At 37.8% G+C, this 18,724-nt stretch overlaps 2 protein-coding genes across 4 annotated transcripts; one reads left to right on the forward strand and one right to left on the reverse strand.

The window, feature by feature from the left end:
• Positions 1-5,660: 5,660 nt before the first annotated feature.
• On the forward strand, positions 5,661-17,035 carry LOC149023128 (FKBP-like peptidyl-prolyl cis-trans isomerase family protein). Of its 2 annotated transcripts, none has more exons than XM_089143668.1 (6): positions 5,661-5,842; positions 8,185-8,316; positions 15,954-16,087; positions 16,179-16,258; positions 16,682-16,774; positions 16,877-17,035. In XM_089143668.1, the coding sequence occupies exons 2-6, from the start codon at positions 8,208-8,210 to the stop codon at positions 17,025-17,027; spliced, it is 567 nt and encodes a 188-aa protein (XP_088999794.1). In that variant the 5' UTR covers positions 5,661-5,842; positions 8,185-8,207; the 3' UTR covers positions 17,028-17,035. The 2 variants fall into 2 exon arrangements, with proteins under 2 accessions (XP_088999794.1, XP_088999793.1); XM_089143667.1 differs by having other exon boundaries at positions 5,661-5,826.
• A 111-nt stretch (positions 17,036-17,146) lies between these two features.
• On the reverse strand, positions 17,147-18,724 carry LOC149023129 (uncharacterized). Of its 2 annotated transcripts, XM_089143666.1 has the most exons (4): positions 18,615-18,722; positions 18,239-18,395; positions 17,436-18,145; positions 17,147-17,233 (listed from the first exon to the last, which is right to left on the reverse strand). In XM_089143666.1, exons 3-4 carry the CDS (start codon positions 18,097-18,099, stop codon positions 17,160-17,162), a joined length of 738 nt encoding a protein of 245 aa, XP_088999792.1. In that variant the 5' UTR covers positions 18,100-18,145; positions 18,239-18,395; positions 18,615-18,722; the 3' UTR covers positions 17,147-17,159. The 2 variants fall into 2 exon arrangements, with proteins under 2 accessions (XP_088999792.1, XP_088999791.1); XM_089143665.1 differs by lacking the exon at positions 18,239-18,395 and having other exon boundaries at positions 18,615-18,724.

Below are 18,724 nucleotides of genomic sequence, written 5' to 3' on the forward strand. Positions count from 1 at the left end.
ATGACTTGATTTCTTGGGTATTGGGTTTAGGGTTGAAGAAATCCATAGATTCTACAATGCTTAGTTACTATTGAAGATCAACTACAATGCCTTTTCTATTTTTTTAATATGATGATAAATAGAGTTCCGTTTATCAGTGTAAGGAGTACACTTTAGGTTATATGAACATAGTTATAAGTAACAACCATGGATTGGAATTAGGCCAGTCAGATGTGACTGACATCCGAGCCAGAGGATGAGTTGTAGCATCACATTCTCTAGATTCCAACTTTGAAGCCAGCAGGTAGCCTTTTTTCCTTTATTATATTCATTAGATCACAAGGTAGAGTAGATTGAGTTTGAATCATATGAATAAGAGCCTCTACTGGCGACCACCATCAAGTGGTAAACAATCCATACCTTCACCCACAGACAAAAGAAGACCATCTGAAATGGCTAATAAAGGCTTCACCTATAATAGGAGTTGAGAAGAGGATGGAACTAAGACAACAACCACACAATTTCCGGAGTTGTTTCCCTGTACTATTAAAACCCACGTCCGATCCTCCCATTGCCTCCAATAGTGCAGCCTCAGAATTCAACTTATTGAGAGTCCCTAGAGGGGGGAATCTACCTCACAACACAATTAGTCATAGGAACTTGTGTAGGAGAAGACAGAGGAGACTACTTTACTCAACTGGATTCTTAATCCAAAGCTTCTAACTGCCTCAAGCAGTACCAAGGGGAGCTAACAGTAAACTCAAACACCAACAGATATAGGAAGCTAATTGGTGTTTCTGTAAATTGTCCACCCGTCAAATGTCTGCAAAACAAACGTCAGACGTGGGCCGACTCATGGATCAGAAAGCCACTTCCGATGATTAAATCAATTAAGAGCGCCACTAAAAAGTTCGATAAATTGCTGAGCTTAATTGCAAAATTCAATAGAGAGAAAATGATTCCATCAATTTTTTCTTATATTATGCTTTTCTTTGCTTTATATAGAATTTACCTCTCATTGCAAATTATTGGATTAATTCACAAGTCCAATTTGTAGCCATCCGATCATAAAGTGTTTCTCCTTCAATCTGAGTTCGTTGTGGTTTCCATATGGAGCACGATTGTCTATCCCGAAATTGGCGGGATCACGTTTCTTCTTATAATCGTCCAGTTCCTTTGTGCTCAAGGCACCTCTGGGTTTGCTTCTAGAACCGGTCTCGATCGTGCTTCTCAACTCCTTATTGATACCATCCCAATAAGCTTTATGAAACAAGAGAGGGAGACATCGTCAACAGGTGCTGCAAACCCCAGTTCAGATTGAAGCCAAGTAGCTTTAGCAAAACAACAATCAGGTAAATTGTGTTGTATATCTTCACCAAGGGTTCAACTTCAGTGTTGTGCATTTGTTGCCAACAGTCAAGATCAAAATCTTGATCAATGTAATTAAGCCATCCAAGAGAGCTCTCCATAGAAATGTTTGCTCCTTAAGAGAAGCATTGCACCTCCAAAGTGTCCTCCACACCTCCTTTAGGGATCTGAGACACTAAAATGCATTTGATAAGCAATTAATTAAGCATGAGTCTTGTTGGACTAGCTAGGTCTTAGATCTGACTACTTATTGCGTGACTAGATTCAACATTCTAGTAAGGCTAAGGTGACCATGATCAGCTCAGGCTTCAACTAGTCTTGGTTCAGTTCAGTTTTGACTTCATCATATTTTAACTTACTTGAAACTAATCATTCTCCATCTATTTTGACTTCGAAATCACAATAAATCATGTTTATTCTTTTAATTTAAAGTGAAAACAGAATCTTTAATCCATCTATGGTGATAACAGAATCTTTAATCCATCTATGGTGATTCAAAGTGTTTGAGGATTTTGACCTAAAAATGAAACTACAATTAAAAAAAAAAAAGTCTTACTAGGTTTGACATTTTTGAAGTAAGAAAATTTTTGTGACTTAATTAATAAGTCAAACACTCGATAATAGTGTACATAAATAGTTGACAATTAGGAGGGTTGACAATTTTGGAGAGTCCACCCTCATGTCTTGCCATTACAGTTAAACGAAAAATCGTATAGCAAACAACAAATAAGAGCCTCTGGTCATTATTAAGGAATGGCAAGTGGGATTAATACTTAACAGTGACAGCACCTAATTAAGCTGACAATAAGGATCAGGAAGAAATTAATAAATACAATATGAATTCGATTCCTTTTCCTTGTGGATAACACTAGCCCTAGCTGCTACTGTATTATCACTCATCACCATCTATGCAGTGTGGTCCTTCTAATTCCTAAATTTGTTTACAAAAGTTATTTGAATGGTGCACGATGCATGAAGTGAGTCTGAAAGAGAAACTACTGGTCCATAACATGGTCGGTCCTCACACTCTTTCCAAATTCCAATGTCACCACAAATTTTATTAACATGTAACCATCACCACTACTTTGCATTTCACAACTCTAAAAATACAAGAATGTTTAATTGTATGTACTAATTTATTAGATTAATGACTAAACATGTGGAGGGGGTGTAGAATCAAATTATAAGAATGAAAAAAAATTAAGAATCAGATTCTAGTCTACGCACATTAGGTCAATGGGTTGACTTGGTACACTCCAATGGTTGCAGTGTTTTTTTTTTTTTTTTTTTTTTTTTATGGTGATAAAAAAGAGGGGATGCAGTAGCGGTGACCTATGCAAGCATTAGCCCTGTGCACTACCAGGGCAAGCACTGGCCCCGTCAGCGGAGCCCCACCGGAGACCTAGTGTAGTCCACAGAAGCCAGTAGCAATCATGCCCAGAGCACCCAATTGTCCAATGCAAGAAACAGAGGAGCAGAGGGGATTCGAACCTTGGACATAAGGTTTGCAGTGGTGTGGTGTGAGCTTGGGAGTGAGCTTGGGACCGCTAAACCACTACCCCCGATGGTGTTGCAGTGGTGTTTTGATGTTTGTGTTGTTTGTTAATGATAAAGTCCTTTCAATTTATCATCTTAAGAAAAAAAAATCCTTTTTCATTTTCTTTTTTTAAAATATTTAAAAGATTAGGAGAAACAATTTCATTAATCTATTCCACTTTCAGATGAAAATATTTGCATATTAAAAGAAACTTTTTTTCTTTTAGAGTGAGAATACAACATATAGTAAATCCAATATTCAGGCTTATGAGGGTAACAAAAAGTTCATTTTTACAATATTACAAGTTCTTAAACCTATTTCCAGACAAGATCATCGCAGCCATCATCCGAATGTAATTATAAACTTAATAATTATTTTTAATCATGGTTAACAAAAATTTATGTTTTAATTTTTTTCTTTATTAAGACTTAAATTTCTACTAAAAAATGAAATATATATAGATGCCACATTATTAATAGACTAACATAACTTAACATTAGGAGTACGTTAGCAATTGTAAACAAAGTTGAAGGTTGTATTCATAATTTTAAAAAGTACAAGGGATAAAATAGTAATAAAATCAAAGTAAAGGAAACATAGTAATTATCCCTATTTAAAAATAACTTAAAGTGAAATTTTATAATAAAAAATGCAATTATTTGAAGTTAAACGTAATAATCTTGATTACAAAAGTTTTTTAGCATGTCTAATATTTTCTTTGTTACCTTTAAAATTCTTTTTCCTTTTTTTTGGAGATAAGGTTCATTCGAGCCAGCTTGTGCGCACCTAAACTACATCCTCTAGGGAGACGCCTCAACGACAGTCAAACCTACAACCTCTTCACTAAGAAGCATGGATTTTACTGCTAGAGTAACTCTGCATTAGCAATTATCCTTTAATTTAGTTTTTCTTATAACCCAACTAAACATTAAGAAATTGTATTACTTACCAAAACAACAAACCCCCCCACCCCCACCCACTCAAAAAGAAAAAAAAATAGAAAATAGAAAGAGAACCAGCTGTAGATATGGGCATTTTCGATGAAAAATTCTAGAATACTTCTTGAAAACTTCATCTCCCAAACCGATTTTGCAGCTTCTTTTGGCTAATTGTAAAGAATCGATTGATGACTAATGCTAGAAAACGCCACTTGCATCTTTAGGATAATGATAATCTTTGCATGAAGCATGGATTCTTGTTGCTTTGCAAGAAGCATTTGGGAACGTATGGTCAAACCACGATATCAAAAATGGTTTTTTAGATGCGAAAATGAGGAATGGATCTATGCCAATATCTGTGAGTTTGCTGCCAAATGGAGCAAAAATTGGCCTAAGCGATTTGTGTGTACCCTACAATTTCTTTGGGGATGGCGAAATCGAGATATTCATGAGGTAGATTTCTCCAGACTAGGGAATAGTGTGCTCATTATTGAGGAGGAATTTTACCGCGCCAATAAGGAAGCTTGGACAACATGCCGAAGCCTTGTTCTTGAACCAAGTAAAGAGTTGGAAGTTTTAGGGTGGACATGCCCTAGAAGAGGATGGTTTAAGTGCAACACGGATGCTGCTGTGAATGTGAAGGAGTGCTACGCTCAATTAACTAGGGTGATCTGGGATCAAGTAGGCTTGTTCAGAAGAAGATTTGCTATCAAGATTCCTCTATGCATGTAGTAAAGGTGGAAATGCACACAATCAAATAAGGGGTAAAGGTAGCGTTGGACATGGCCACTCCAAATAGAATCAGACTAACTAAAGGCCATAAGATTATTGAAGTTAACGAGCAAGGATCGATGGGAAGATTAGTTGCTGAAATTCGTAGCCTATATGCTTCTAGAGGCCATGTTAGATTTGGTCATGTGAAGCGTCAAAATAACATAGGCTACTGATTGATTGTCTAAGAATGGGCTAATTGGAAGAGAGGGACTGGTAATTTTCAATGATCCCCGCAGAAAATGACAGACATCTTCATAAAGGATTTTCTCAAGGAGTTGTGTTTTAGTTTGATTTGGTTTTTTTTTTTTTTTTTTTTTTTTTTTTTTTTTTTTTTGTTGGTCTTTTGACCCCATTTTGTAACAAAAGAAAATAAATAGGAAGAGATATTATAAATGAAATAGGTTTGTGAGCCTGGCCCATGCCTTTCATGGAAAACCCACTTTTACTAATGGGCTTCTTCTAAAGGAGGGAATAAAGAAATCCAGCCCAATAAATGAAATTATGCAGCCCCTAAGACATCAAAATTTGATCCATATACGTCAACGCCCATGGGCTTTTCACGGTACCCGATATTCAACTATCTTTTTCTTATTAATTTAAGATCCAGATAAAGGGTTTGAATTTCCAGTTGTTCACACGGTTGGGACTTTGCTTGAGTCCTGCGCGTTAACATTAAGGTAATTATTTTAGTTGATTGGATCGGAATCTAAATCTTGATCAAAATTTTGATCTCAGACATTTCAACTTAGTTTGCAAGTTGCAACACAATCTTTATCGAATTTGATCAATTGGACACGAAGCGGCTGGGTCAATCAGTCCATGTCGTAACAACCCGTTGGAAGAGTCGCTGATTTTAATGACACCTGGCCGATTCGGTTGATTCTGTCCAAATAGGAATCGGCCGCTCCGTCTCGTTAATCCTTAAACACTGGGAAAGCAATGATGCTTCTCTGTGACAATTAATTGGATCCGCAGCAGTCATCCCTAGAGATGCATTGTAGCGGATCAACCCACATCCGCAGCACAAGTTTATAAGGAAGATCTCCAGACTGTCACGCAGGAGATACTGAACGGGCTATGGCCGAAATCATCTGCAACAGTTTCTTACGACATCAAGAGACGATCTGGCCAAGTGAACCCTCATCTAGGGTTCCGATACCTTCTTTTTCTCCTACTTTCTTCATCGATTTGAAGCTTCTTCGTGTTGAATTTCAAAGTTGAAACAACTACGTAAGTAAATTTCGAAGTAAGGAAATTTGGTACCCTCATGTATTCGTATCAGTTTTTCAGTTTGATCATCTTGAAGGGTTGAATTTCATTTTTCTTGTTCACTGCAATTGAATTTCATTTTTCTTGTTCACTGCAAATGATTCGCCTGCAAATATATTTATTTACTTTCTTTCCTTCCAAGTTATCTAGGAGAACTTTAATTTTACTGGTTATTTACCTATTTACCAATAAAAGAACACGATGTTGTTTCTTGACCCTTTTCGGTTCTAGAAATGATAATTTACAATATTAGGTTTAGCGGATGATGCAGTTGCTTCAATCCTGAGTATGAGTTTTAATTCTTTTTTTTAGGTGCTACTAGCAGTAATTTTATTTTTACCATCGATCTCTTATGGCTGAGAATTTACAATAAACAAGTAGAAAAAGGGATGATCAAACAAACAGCTCAAAGTTATACAGAAATACCAATTTTACAAATATGTTCTAATTTTATGTTCAAGGTTGAATTTCAAGAATTTGGGGGGAAAAAGTTACATACAAAAGATACCTCCCTCTTAATTGCAGTAATAGATGGAAAAGGAAAAAGAAAAAGAAAAGAGAGAGGGAAAAATATTTGACTTATCAAATGTTACAACAACAGAAACCAAATAAAAGAAAATTGGAAATGTGATAGTGAGAGCCATTAATAACAAAAACAACCTCCTAAAAACATAGAGCACTGGAGAGAAAGCAGTGAAGGCCATTGACTGTGAGGAGAAGCTTTGAATAACTTATATACACAGAACACAAGCTTGAGCCCATTCTCTCCAAGCATCCCTTATGGAAATAACCAGTGACATCACAGCTAGTAGTTTCCCAGCGCACTCAACATTCAGAAGGCTTCATCTCCAGTTCAGCAGCGAGACTACGGGGACCAATAATGGAGCTAGACTTGCCTGCTACAATCTGTTCTCATATGCTGAGAGTGGAGAAAATATGCTGATCTGTCATCAACCAGCAATCAAACAGTGATGGGTCCTCATCCATGAAATCTGCTTCCAGTTTGATGCAAGAGAGTATCCATACCTTCTATGCTCAAATTACTGTTGGTATTTTGCAGAGTTTTCTCCCATTTAATGGTAAATGATGGATATTGAAAACAGGGGTAAGTTACAATGACATTATTAATTAAAACCCCACTTTAGAGCACATGCTCATTAATGTTGAGAGTGGAGAAAATGTTTTTTGATCATGATATATAAATGTGCCTTGAGCCTTCTGTCTTTTTGACCCCTTAATTTAATTTGTTTTAAAATAAAAACACAGTCCATAATGATACCAAACAACGCAAAAATCCAAGTTGGTTCTTATATAGCTCGGCTATTGGTGCACTAAATTAGACAAATCAGTTTTAGAACCCACTAATTTCATTCAATTCCTTGCAAAATCCTCCATGACATTAAGACAGTACATATAACCCACTGGTCATATTTATAGGTTTAACAGATTAGTTAACTTTCTAAATAGACCGGATTCCAAATTTAGAGTCGACCTAATTTGTAGGACTTAAAATAAAGAAAATAGACATTAGAAGCTCCTTGGACCAGAAGTGGACTCTCTAACTGTGTTACAGTGTTACTTGATTCACCTGTATGAAAATTCACTTCTAGAAACTGAAAATACACTCAAGTCTCATATTTGACTAAACTCATAATTCGGCTCATCCAACTGACCCTTTACAACAGGTAACCCCTAAAATCGGTAGCCCAAGGCCTATAAAATCCAACATGGGCACTTGTGCCATTTAACCTTTGCTTCCTACATCTAAAAGCCAGATGTTATCATTAAATTATTGTGAATGGATCATGCAGGCTTTCCCTCTCAACTTAACTGCTACTTTGTTTTCACCGTAAGCATTATCCCATTGCAGTTAAAGCTTGGTTCTTCTAATGATTTGGCCCTTTATATTGACAAAGGAAGGTGTTTCATTCTGAGAGTTCTTTTTGTCCTGTCATTGTTGTAAAATATGTCAAGTATGTATGTACTTAGTGACAGTTACTTAGTAGTCTCTTGTTAAATGATTTTATTTCCAACTCATGGAGTAAAAAGTGTGGCTAGTGCTATCTGATTGACTTATGCTTTAAACCATAACATGGTGCTAGATTTCCTTTAAGAAACTTCATTAAGAAGATAAAGGTATTTTGTACACCAGTTTCTCCTTTTCAATACTGTGGCAACTTTGCTTGAGTTACTATAGAACATTTTCCGTCATTGAAGTTCTCAGTTTTCCCTCGGCATGACTATTGTAGTTTCTTTTTGGTGTTGCCATATTTATAGTTTGGACTTTTAACTCAAAAATGCTTCTTTCTGACAACCCAGGGTATATTGAGACTTGAGAAACCATGGGAGATGTGATTGAATTAACTGCCGATGGAGGCGTGACAAAGAAAATTGTGAGGCGTGCAAAGGCTGATGCTATGACTCCATCTGATAACCTTCCAGTAGTTGATGGTATGTTTAAACTTTCATTGTTACGTAGTGTCAACAATAGCTTTTCACAAGGTAATGGCAGATATGAGGTTTATATGATTCTGTAACTATTTGATACCTTTGCGAATCACATTGTGCAAATCAGAATTGGATTATTAACTTACTATCTACCATTTGGTGAACCCTTGTGGCTTGATACATCAAACATTGAATTAATTCAGTAGAAGATCCCCCCCCCCCCCCTCAATTAGCAGAAGCAATTGAGGATATGCTTAATGTTCAGGTATTTTTCCATGGGTTCTCATATCTTAAACAGTTGGACTCATATCTTTGGATGTGTTGTTTCAGAACTTTGTGAGCTTTGATATTGTCTTATGCATGACTATGGTTACCTGCTTACATTAAAACTTAGCTTTCTTTGTGGTAGAAACATGGTCAGAAATTTGACTTCTATTAGGAGCCACCACCTTCTTAACATCTGTAGGTGCTTTCACCTTTTGATAAGCAAGAATTTTGGTTGATTTTGATTTTGTAGTTGATGTGGGAAAGTCCGATATAAGCGCTTATTTAGTTGGAATAAGTATTAATATGGGATACATAGCATAGAGACGGAGACACCTTTCGATTCTCCTTTATTTGCTTCTTTAGTGACCCATATTTTAGATGATAACGTGATTTTGTTTTCTTGTTAAAACTTTTATTATTTTCTTTTAGTTTCTTTTTCTTTTTTAACCACCCCCCCCCCCCCCCAAAAAAAAAAAAAACCAAAAAGAAGTAGGACAGTTTAAAAGCTTTCTTTCTTATAGTTCCTCTCAACAGTAATTTCTATTTTCTGCTCTAGAGTTTTGTATGACTAGTAAATGAGTGATGTAGTATTGAACTCATGGTTATCAAGCCAGCAAGGTGACCAAAGCGGTTGGTTATCTACCTAGGCGATTAGGTGATAAAGCGGTTGGGTAAAAAAAATTTCAATACAACTATTTTTAATAATAAACTAAACAAACATTCAATAATCACATTCATCTAAAAAAAATAGAGCTCATCATTCCAATTTTCAAGTCATTGTCTATTTAATAATTCATTGATTTTTTATGTTGAGTATGGCTCATGCTTCACATTCTGTTGCCGACGGTTTGGGCCTCAAAGTTCCTTTGCAGTGTGAGCCTTGATTCCGAAATAACTAACTATTACAATTATATACAGTTTTGTAGAATAAATTTATATAAAAATAATATAATTAAGAAAAAAATATTATGTAAAAAATGTTAAAAAAGCAGCTGCTTTAGCGTCTAGGCGGCAATAAGGCACACAAAGTGACAAAGTAGTAGCATGTAGGCAAAAACAATAATAGCACGTCAATTAAATGGTTCAAAACATGGCGGTTGAAAAACCGCCTTGCCACCTAGACGCGCCTAGGCGGATGCTTTGACAACCATGAACTGAATAATCAAAACAGTACTAGTATAAGACCCATCCTCAAAGAATGAAAGTCAAAGCAATCACATAGCATGAAATCGGATGGTTAGAACAATATTAAACTCCAGTCTAAATTCAACAAAAATTTGCAAAGAACAGTTGCTAGCATTTTGAAAATTTCCCTAAAGTTGAATCAATAGATATAGATCAATTAGAGCTGAATTAGGAGAATTGTATCACAACAATTTGACACATCAGAATAGAAATCAGAGAACAGAGATAAGTTGAGCAATGAATATGATTACAGGATATAAATGATGTATCCCTCGATCGAAAGTGATATCTGCGGGCTAACAAACCAGTTGTAATTGACAATTGAAGGAGCATGTTGCTAGAGTGGTGGGTTTCCTCAGGGAGAACTTGTGGCAGCCTAGAGAAGAACTGTACAGAATTTTGTGAAGTTGAAATCCCAAGTCATCTTCAAACCCAGTCCCATTCTTCTTCTTCCTCCCATCCGAAGCCCTCCCTTACCCCTCCCAAGCTCTAATTCTATAGTTACAGCTCCTCCCCCATCGCAAGACTCCATCACCCCTTCCTGTACAGTCCGGCATCCCCTATTCCCTTTCCCCAAGCCCTTAACCTTAACCCCCTACCATCCCTGCTCTAGGTTATCAATTCCCAGCACTTCCCTCTTTTTTCTTTCTTCTACCTCTTCATCTAGAACTTGCGGCAATTCTGGAATTTCCAGAAAACTGTAAAACAAGAGTTGCAGCACATTCCATAGCTTAGAGTCCCTTAACCCCTTGACCTGTACCAACCCCCTCCCCGGGGGGGTACTTAAATACCCTTCCCATCCCCTTTGTTCGACCCTAGGTTTCAGCCCCTTGCCTCCCCTCTAACCATAGAAAAATCCTACAATCCATCATCTCCACCATAAACCCTGAAACCCTAAAATTACAAATTCCTAGTTCTCTTCAACCTTCATCCAAACCCTGAACCCTTCTAGAATTAACTTCACTCAACCCTATGGTTAGGACTGCTTTATAAGCTTAGAAGCTCTGGGTCAAAGTTCAAGGAGATGGAGGGGGTTATGTGTTCCCAATGTGAAGTGTCTTGATGGCTGGATGCAAAGTAGTTGCAACTCACATATTTAGAAGGTTAGTGGTAAAACAAAAAAGATCAAGGTTTAAGAAGAAGAATTGGGAGTTGAGGATGGTCAGTAACTCAGTGTGTAGTTGCGGGGAATCTTTGGCAGCAGCTTGTTACTTGATGAATTTGATGATAATTTGTTTGAAGACTTGTAAGAGAGATCTTCAAACAATTGAAATACAACTTTTAATTTGAACTTCTTTGGCTTTCCACTGTCAAGGAATTGGGTGGATATACACACAAATCCCTTGGAGTTTAGATGACTTAAACTAACTCTCACAAGGTAGAACAAAGGAGGCAGCAGCAGCACCACAATTAAAAAATCCAAAGGTTCCCCCCCCCCCCTCCTTTTTTTCTTTCTCTCTTCTCCATGATTCTCTTTATAGATAGGGGCTCAAGGGTCTGCAGCTGTGGGGTAGGAGTCCTAGGCTGATCCTTAACAAATCACACCACAGGAATTCAAGAAGGGTGGGGCTACATTAGTTGCAATTAGAATCAACTTAAACTTAATAAAAGACAACTTAAATTGTAACTGTTGGTTCACACCAGGAAAACTGGTTCAATTGAAAACATGAAATAAAAACCAAGTATGGTAGCACTACTACCGCTACTACTACTGGAGCACTTTGGTTCTCTTCTTGCATATGTAGATCCTGGATCTGCATTAATAACAGAAAGAATAGATTACTAAAACTGATTCAGGCAATAAACTGTAGAACTTATGAATCTGAAATAAAGGACAGAATTGGAATATCAGTATTACTCCGAATCTGCAGTTTTGATCTGACTGAGATTCTTGTTGAAACTGCCCATTGCAGAGATGAATGGATCCAAAAGTATTTGAATGGCTGGGTTGCTCTAATCAGAATTCATGCTAAATGAACTCTTACATAAGAAGCTAGAATTAGATTAGGAGTTGCTGAAAAAAAGAAAAAGAAAAATTACTGTCTGTGGAGAGGATGATGGAAAAACTAATGAAAAAGAAACACTAGGGCTTCAAACTATAAGATGGTTTTATTGGATCAAACACCAAGCCACTTTGCTCACACATAAGGGTTTCCTTGATCAAACACAAAGGAATGGTTACTGAAGAAGAGCAGGAACAGCTTTTTATGTACAATGCTTGCGCCCTTACAACCCTACATAGATTACTCAATATTGAAAAGGAAAGGCCTAATCTTCTATGGATCTTTTGATCTTCACCTCCCTTAAGTATCTGGAATTGTGAGAGGGGAGTGGATATTCTTGACTCTTTTGAATGGATTCTTTTTGAAACAATGGGTGGATAATCTCCAGTCAGGTGGATTCCTAATGCACAGGTAGGTCCAATTCCCTGTTGCAATCTTTTCCACTTCTCCTTCGATTTCAGCACTCATGCAGACTTGGCTTTGATAACTATAATTTGTTGTCCTTGACTCACCCAAGTGTGCTACGGTCAAGAATTCATAAATAGAGGCAATTCAGTAATTAAACTGAAGTTGCAAGAGGACATGGGATCTTGTGATAGAATCAATTGTAAAAGAAGAAGCAAGTAAATGAAGTGTGATGTGTTAATGGGAGGGCTATTTATGAGATTCGAATATTTAGAGTGATAGGTAAGAGAATAACATCATAAACAAGGGGATTTCTGTAAGTAACATTAGTCGCTGTTATAATTCTAAAAGACCTATGCCTTCTTCCACCTTCGAGAAGGAATGGAACATCCAGACCAGTCTTTATTCAAATCCAATGGACTCCATTTTTTATTGTCCAGTTATAGTGCTACTTTGGGAGAGAAATCATTGTCCAAATCGTTCCAACTTTAGAAAAATTTCTGTCACATCAACCTTGTGCTGGAACACCAGATTTGAAGTTCTAGTTACAACTCACAAGAGATATCAAATTGTGACTTGAATCTGTGGGATGAAATAAGATGAATCATGATTGTCCAGTTAAAGTGCAACTTTGGGAGAGAAATCGTTAACCGAATCCCTCTTGATTCCAACCAGCTTCCGACCAGAACAGCAAGCAATAAGTTCAGGAAAATTTCTGTCACCTCAACCTTGTGCTAGAATAATCAGATTTGAAGTCTTGGTTAGAACTCTTGAGAGATATCAAATGTTGACATGAATCTTAGTGGGATGAGTCATTTCTGTTGGAAAATGCCATACATTTGCCACATCAGCCTCCATTGGTTTTGATGATAACAAGCATGAAATTACTAATGGCTATATTGAGTTGAGTTGTTTTAGTTCAAGATAAGAACAAGTGGACCAACTCCAAGTGAAAGCCATATGTTCATGCTCAAATCAAGCCCAAGCCAAGATCATTCCAAGATGGACATGAAGTCTAAGTCAAGATGACCATGCCAAGATAGACATGAAAACCATACCAAGATGGACATGAAGATGATCATGGAGAATGGAATACAAGAAGACTCAAGAACTTCAATGATCAAGACTTAGATGAAGTTAGGACTTAGGACACTCTCTCATACACACATATGTAAATTCATTGATAATATGTAATTCATGTCACTGGACTGACCTAGGACATGTTAGTAAGGTATATGTGGCTTAGGGTTGACCAAAAAGTTCAAAAACCCAAGCCAAGTCCAAGTCCCAACTAATTCAGCAAACTGTGCACCAGACGGCTGATCGTCTAGTTTGCTGATGCTGTTTTTAATCACAGTAGGCCAAACGAAATATCCGTCTGGTAGACAGAATTCCGTCTGGGCTACTTAAGCCAGACGGACGATCGTGGCCCTGGCTTAAATTAAACGGCTATTTCCCAGACGGACCATTGTCTGGTCAGACGAATGACCGTTTGGACTGAAAATTGGACTAAAATTATGTCCATTTTCTATTCGTTGGGGATTGGGCTAAGGCACTCAAAGGCCATCTATTTAAGCCCAATTCACCTTTTTTGAGAGGGTTGAACCTCATACTTGATCAACTACTCCCCAAGTGATATTAAGCTGTCAAATCACAAGCAAGCAATTGTGCTTTGCCTCTCACTCTCTCCCAACCTTGAAGAAACATACCAAGGTGTTTACTAAGCTTGTGGAAGCCAAGCTTGAGGTGATTGAAGGCGTCGGTGGTGCATGCATTTCATATATTGAGCATACAACTCTCATTGCATCACATTCACACGAGGTAAAATGTCACACCTCTTGTAAGATAACATCCTTTCCTTGTAATTGTTTAATTCTAGTCTAGGTAGATTAGAATTGGTTTTGGGTGCTTTTTCCCGTTAACAAAGATTGCTTGGGTGCTCTTGCTTGTGAACAAAGATATTAAAGGGGTGCTCTTGCCCTACTTGGTAAACAAAGATTATTGTAAAGGGTACTCTTGCCCAGTAACAAAGATTGTAAAGGGGTGCTCTTGCCCTACTTGGTAAACAAAGATTATTGTAAAAGGTACTCTTGCCCCCGTAACAAAGATTGTAAGGGTTTGATTTTCTACCCATTGTATTGAAAGAGAATTACTAGTGGAATACTCTCTTGAGGCCAAGAGAGGAGTGGACGTAGACTTGTAAAGTCGAACCACTATAAATCTTGTGTTGTGATTGATTGCATTGTTTAATTTCATTTGATTTTTTTCAATTTATCTTGTATTTTCGCACAAACCACAAAATTGGGATAATCCACTAGTTGCAACCGATTCACCCCCCTCTAGGTTGTACCAACAGTTTCTATCACAGTATTGATCCCTAAAAAGCTCAAACCGATCTGAAGAATATCAGTAGAAATTGAGGCCAATTATTGTGGCTGTAATTCACATTATGACAGACGGGGCTGGGTGTGAACTCAATGGTAGCAAGCTAGGGAGAAAAAGGGAAGAAGAAATAGTAGAATTTTAGGGCCGGGAAGAGAGATAGGAGAACTGGAGAAGAGTTTGCACTACTTTTTTGTACCCATTTGGTATCCCAAAAATAAATCATTTTAATCTGCACAATGAATTTGACTTGAAGGATGTCTATATCGAAAGAAAATTAGCTGTCCTAATTGAATTTTAAAACAGAAATTGAACTAAAATTTGCTTACTAAAATCTAGACTAAATAAAACATAAATTTCTACCCGAATAAAACAATTTAAATGTGGGTTTTTCTGCATATTCCAGTTACATAAGAGGATTATTCCTATTCAATTATTTTCAATATCCAGAGGTGATTGGTGGCAAGAACAGAAATCACATATATTTGAGCAGCAGCTTTCTACCTTATCCTTCTCTGTCAGTGTGATTATCAAGGATGTACACCTTATCTGGATTCTTAGACCTACTACATAATTTTGATGGTATCTGCAGAGTTTGGAAATTTCAACTTCTCTTTTGCTAGATCCAGAGCAAGATAACATCGGAGGAAGAGAAAAATTCTCGTACAATGAAATAGTATCTTAGGCTTGCAACCAGCATACTAGGAGTGGACATAGCCACTCCCCCTGTGATGAGTTTAAGCTCTGGTCAATTTGCAACAGCCAAGTTATTACTATCTTGCATAAAGCATAGGGAAAGCTATTCTTTTAATACCCCCTTTGGGTTGCCACTCACTATCATACCCTCTGATCAAGAACCCGAGGCCCCCAGATTGAGGGCCTTTTTATTTCTCTTAGATAATTCATTTTTCCAGTTTGATTGGTGATAACTTTGTGTTGGTATTATAATTTTTATACTAATGCTTGTATCTGATTGGTATTCTTATTTTGCCATCATACATCTTTCTCATATAATTATACTAGCAATTCAGTCACTTTGTCAAGGGGTAGCTTCTTTGTTCTTCAGCTGTTGCCAGTGTCCCAAGTCGTTTCAGAAAAAGTTGTCCCCTGTTAGCAGCCATGGACGTTCGCCCACACAATTGTCCATTTATTTGACACCTTTTTTTGTCCATAGAGATAGAGGCTTTCTACCATGCACTGTTGTATTTCATATCAACTAGACAAGCTTTATTTATGTGTAGCAGCTATCATGTAAATCTTGCATATTTAGAAGTATTTACTTGTGTTATTGCAGCTCACTGCATGATTGATGATTGCCAGTGATTGTTTTCTTGTGATTAAGAAGATGTTCACCTCTATGGACTCTTGATTTTGAAAAATATCTGTTTGTGTTCACAGTTCATTATGAAGGTACCCTTGCTGAAACTGGTGAAATTTTTGACACTACTCATGAGGATAATACAATTTTCTCTTTTGAGCTTGGGAGCGGCACTGTGATTAGAGCTTGGGACATTGCATTGAGAACAATGAAGGTCAAAGATGGAGTTCTCACATTTTTTTTTCAACTAATGAGGGCAGAAATGTGTAACATTGACATATTTATTTATTTATTTTGTTATGTAGGTTGGGGAGGTTGCAAAATTCACTTGCAAGCCAGAGTATGCCTATGGAACCGCAGGTTCTCCACCCGAGATCCCCCCAAAGTAATGTAACCTTACTCGAGAGTATTGTTTTCATGTTTAGCCTTTATATATTGGAGATACTTACATGGAGTTTCGCATACCATTTTGAGTGTTGAATGGCTGCATTCTGACACAGGCTGAATGATGGTAGTGAAAGAGTCACTTTTCACTGATGTGCTCGAAACCAAATTCTCTATAATTGATAGCCGGCCATCGAAATCTTTGTTTATGTTTGAATACTGAATTGCAGTTTCAGATACTGAATTGCAGTTTCAGATTGGATCAAATAAGTAGGAAGTGCTATTCAGATCCCTTGCAAAGCATCTTTATAGTGCCTTACAAGATAGGAACTAGGAAATTTCTTGTTCCCCTCCCCCTACCCTGCTTTCGATTGCGTTTTGCAATAATTGATACTGAGCACAGTTTTACATCAATGGAATACAGTGCTACACTTATCTTCGAGATCGAGTTGGTGGCCTGTAGACCACGAAAGGGTTCGAGCATGAGCAGCGTTTCGGATGAGATGGCAAGACTCGAGTAAGTAATTGTTTTTCTCTGCCCATTCCCTTAGAATCAGGATTCCAGTGTACCCAGGATGACTGGCTTCTGTATTTTGACACCTGTTCAATTTCAATTCAGGGAACTGAAGAAACAGAGGGAGATGGCTGCAGCGATCAAGGAGGAAGAGAAGAAGAAGAGAGAGGAGGCTAAGGCTGCTGCTGCTACTCGTGTTCAGGCCAAGCTGGAGGCCAAGAAAGGTCAGGGTAAGGGGAAAGGCAAGGCAAAATAAAGCTAAGGCAATATGGGCTTTAGATGTGGAATATGGAACCATGTTTTTGACATCTTTTATATCAAACTAAAATATTAGTAGTGTAGCAATATGTACATCTTACAATAGCTCTGCAGTTTCACTTTATGACTACTAAAGCATTAATGATGAGAAGTGTTGCTCAAATTCCTGATCGATCGTTGGTCGCCTTGCGGCTGCTTCTGCATCTGCAAGCAAATATACCATACGTCAATTGGGATTTTTCAAGTAGACACGAAAACTAGAACGAGCTGGAAACCTCTTGTCCCTGCTTTCCAGATAGGGAAAGATGACTGAGCCCTCGACTACCATAAGTGCCCAGGGCAAAGTCAGGGAAGGTGGTTCCTTCAGATTATCGTAATTATTTATACCTTGCGAAGAAGATCTTACCTTTGTCTTTGTTCCCTCTTCCGGAGGAGAGCACGAACACTTCTGCTTCTGATGGTCCGTTGGAGTATAGTAAGATGTCTTCAAGTTCATCATCAAAACGACCCTCAAGGCCATCAACTTGATATGATGCACAAATGCAACCGGCATGTTCTTCAAATTGGTGGAGCTGGTCTATTGAGAACTGAGCTCCTGATCCGAACTGCAATACATCCTTAATATTGGGTTGTTGAGGTTCATGAGCCGTGGCAAAAACAACTTGACCCTCATCACCAATGGCGATTCTTGGATGCAAGGAACTGAGGGTGTCCTTAAGACTGCTGCTGCTACTACCCGATGATACGATGGATGGGGTATGATCGGTGTCAACTTCAAGCATCTTCTCATTTTCTGGATTCCAAGACATGGTGGAGGCGGAGGCGGCGGCAGATCCTCCAACAAAGCTATTGCTATCTTTAGCAGATCCCAGAATCGAACTCTCGTCAGCAAGCTGCACTGCTACTTTTCCTTTATACGCCTGTCCGATGATTACTTCATTTTCATCTGATTTTTCTGCCGATGGTTCTTCTTGTTCAGAAACCGAGCGTCGGTACCCAAACTGATGCTTGGACAAGGGAAAAAACAACTGCTCCTCCTCCTCCCTTTCCAACTTCCTTTTCTTGTTCATATCAACAACTTTGACTTGGATAACTTCGTATTTGTCATCTTGGACACTGAAAAAAACGAAATGTTAGAGAAGGAAACAGTACAGAGGTGCTGCGTTTGAGTTCAAAAAGATGTTTGTTCTTCATTTCTCATCTCCTTGCCTTACAGCTATACGAAACAGATCTAAAGAACCAAGTAAAAGTTCTCTGATTTAACACTTGGGAAACGACAGTGAATCAGGTGTGTCATAACTGTCCTCACTAGGAATCTGATGGTGAACCGACGGAAGATCGAACTTATCAGGTTATCCATCTGATCCTGAAAACTCACAATCTAGAACAACTTAAAAGAGCAAGAGAGATCGCCAAAAAAAATCACATCTCGTGTCAATATCTAATCTCCTCTTCTTCTGAACCTTTCAATGTTAAATCTTGTAACGTGTAAAGCCAGCGACGTTTCAAACAAAAGAAAGAAATCTAAACATAAATGAAGGAAAAATGTAAAGTAATAATAAAGTGAAAGGTAGCGAGAAAGAACCTGTGAGTGATGATCCTATTCGAGTTCTGGATAGGTTCGTCCATCTCTGCAACTCAAGGCGAAGCTTTCTCTATCGGGCGACCTTCATCCACCTCAGGCAGTTGGATAGG

This window comes from Hakea prostrata, chromosome 2, assembly GCF_041222555.1.
Source record: "Hakea prostrata isolate BN-2017 chromosome 2, UWA_Hpros_2, whole genome shotgun sequence".
Classification (NCBI taxonomy): Eukaryota; Viridiplantae; Streptophyta; class Magnoliopsida; order Proteales; family Proteaceae; genus Hakea; species Hakea prostrata.